Source organism: Gekko japonicus, unplaced genomic scaffold (genome assembly GCF_001447785.1).
Source record: "Gekko japonicus isolate JY-2015 unplaced genomic scaffold, Gekko_japonicus_V1.1 scaffold3083, whole genome shotgun sequence".
Lineage (NCBI taxonomy): Eukaryota > Metazoa > Chordata > Lepidosauria > Squamata > Gekkonidae > Gekko > Gekko japonicus.
In genome coordinates, this window is record NW_015164293.1 from 115,109 (window position 1) to 116,134 (window position 1,026).

At 64.7% G+C, this 1,026-nt stretch overlaps 1 protein-coding gene across 1 annotated transcript in view; it reads left to right on the top strand.

Annotated features, from left to right (window-relative positions):
* The first annotated feature begins 358 nt into the window (after nt 1-358).
* CDC25B (cell division cycle 25B) overlaps nt 359-1,026 on the top strand; it is a 34,321-nt gene continuing 33,653 nt past the window's right edge. The window contains 1 exon segment of the mRNA XM_015408789.1: nt 359-972. Coding sequence (XP_015264275.1) covers nt 788-972 — 185 coding nt within the window. The 5' untranslated portion in view covers nt 359-787.

Genomic DNA, 1,026 nt, shown 5'->3' on the forward strand with positions numbered 1-1,026 from the left:
CCGGGGGAGGGTCTGTGCTGTGTAACTTAGGGACCAGTTGTGATTCCGGGAGATCTCCAGGCCCCACCTGGAGGGGGGCCAACCGAAGGCTGATGAACCCACAAGCCTTGCTCCGAGCTCTACATTATTTGCATTTGGGAGGGTTGCACGAGTCCCTCCCGTCCCCCCTCATTGCTAGATCTCTTGCACGAGTCCTCTTTCCCCCTCCCCATCATCCCCCCCTCTCTCCTCCCCTCTCCTTTCCTGCCTCTTTGCAGCTCGGCCCCGATTGGCTGGCGCGGCGCCTCTTGGCTCTGTTATTTTTCGAATATAAATACCCGGGCTGGAAGAGGGGAGCGACGCACAGGGGCGGAGCCGAGCCGCCTTTCCCACCACTAGCAGGAGCAGCCGCCGCCGCTTCCCGCGCCGGGCCTCTGCTCTGCCTTTGCAACGCCGCCACCGCTGCAGCAGCTGCTGCAATCCGCGCCACGCGCCAGCAAAGGGAGACCCTTTCCCGGGAGCAAAGCAGAAAAGGGGATTTTGTATTTTTAGCCACCTCCTTTGCCGGGCAGAGTTGCAGCCGGCGGCGGCTCCCCCCTTGAAGAAGAAAAAGAAGAAGAAAAGAAAAAAAGGCGCTCCCCTTTTGCATTCGGCGCCTTCCTCCCCTCCTCCCGGGTTCAAAAAGCTCGCGAGGACGTGCTTGCACCGCCGGCCTGCTTGCTTGCTTCCTTCCAGCCAGCCCCCTTCTCTTCGCTTTTCGGGGCAAGTGCATGCTCGGCTCCTCGCCCGCTCCCCTTTGCAACCGGAGATGGAGCTCGCCGGCCCCGCCGCCGCCTCCCCCTCTCCCCAGCCCTGCGCCGAATCCAGACGGGCGAGGAGGGCGCCGCGCAACCTGCCCCGCACCGGAGTGAGGTCGCTCTTCCAAACCGAAGGCCTGATGTCGCCGGTGACCCACTTGGCCCTGGATATGGACCAGCTGGCCGGGCTCGGGAGGTGAGCGGCCGCTTCGGCCCCGGGCGGGGGTGGATTGGGGGGGGGGGGCGGGGG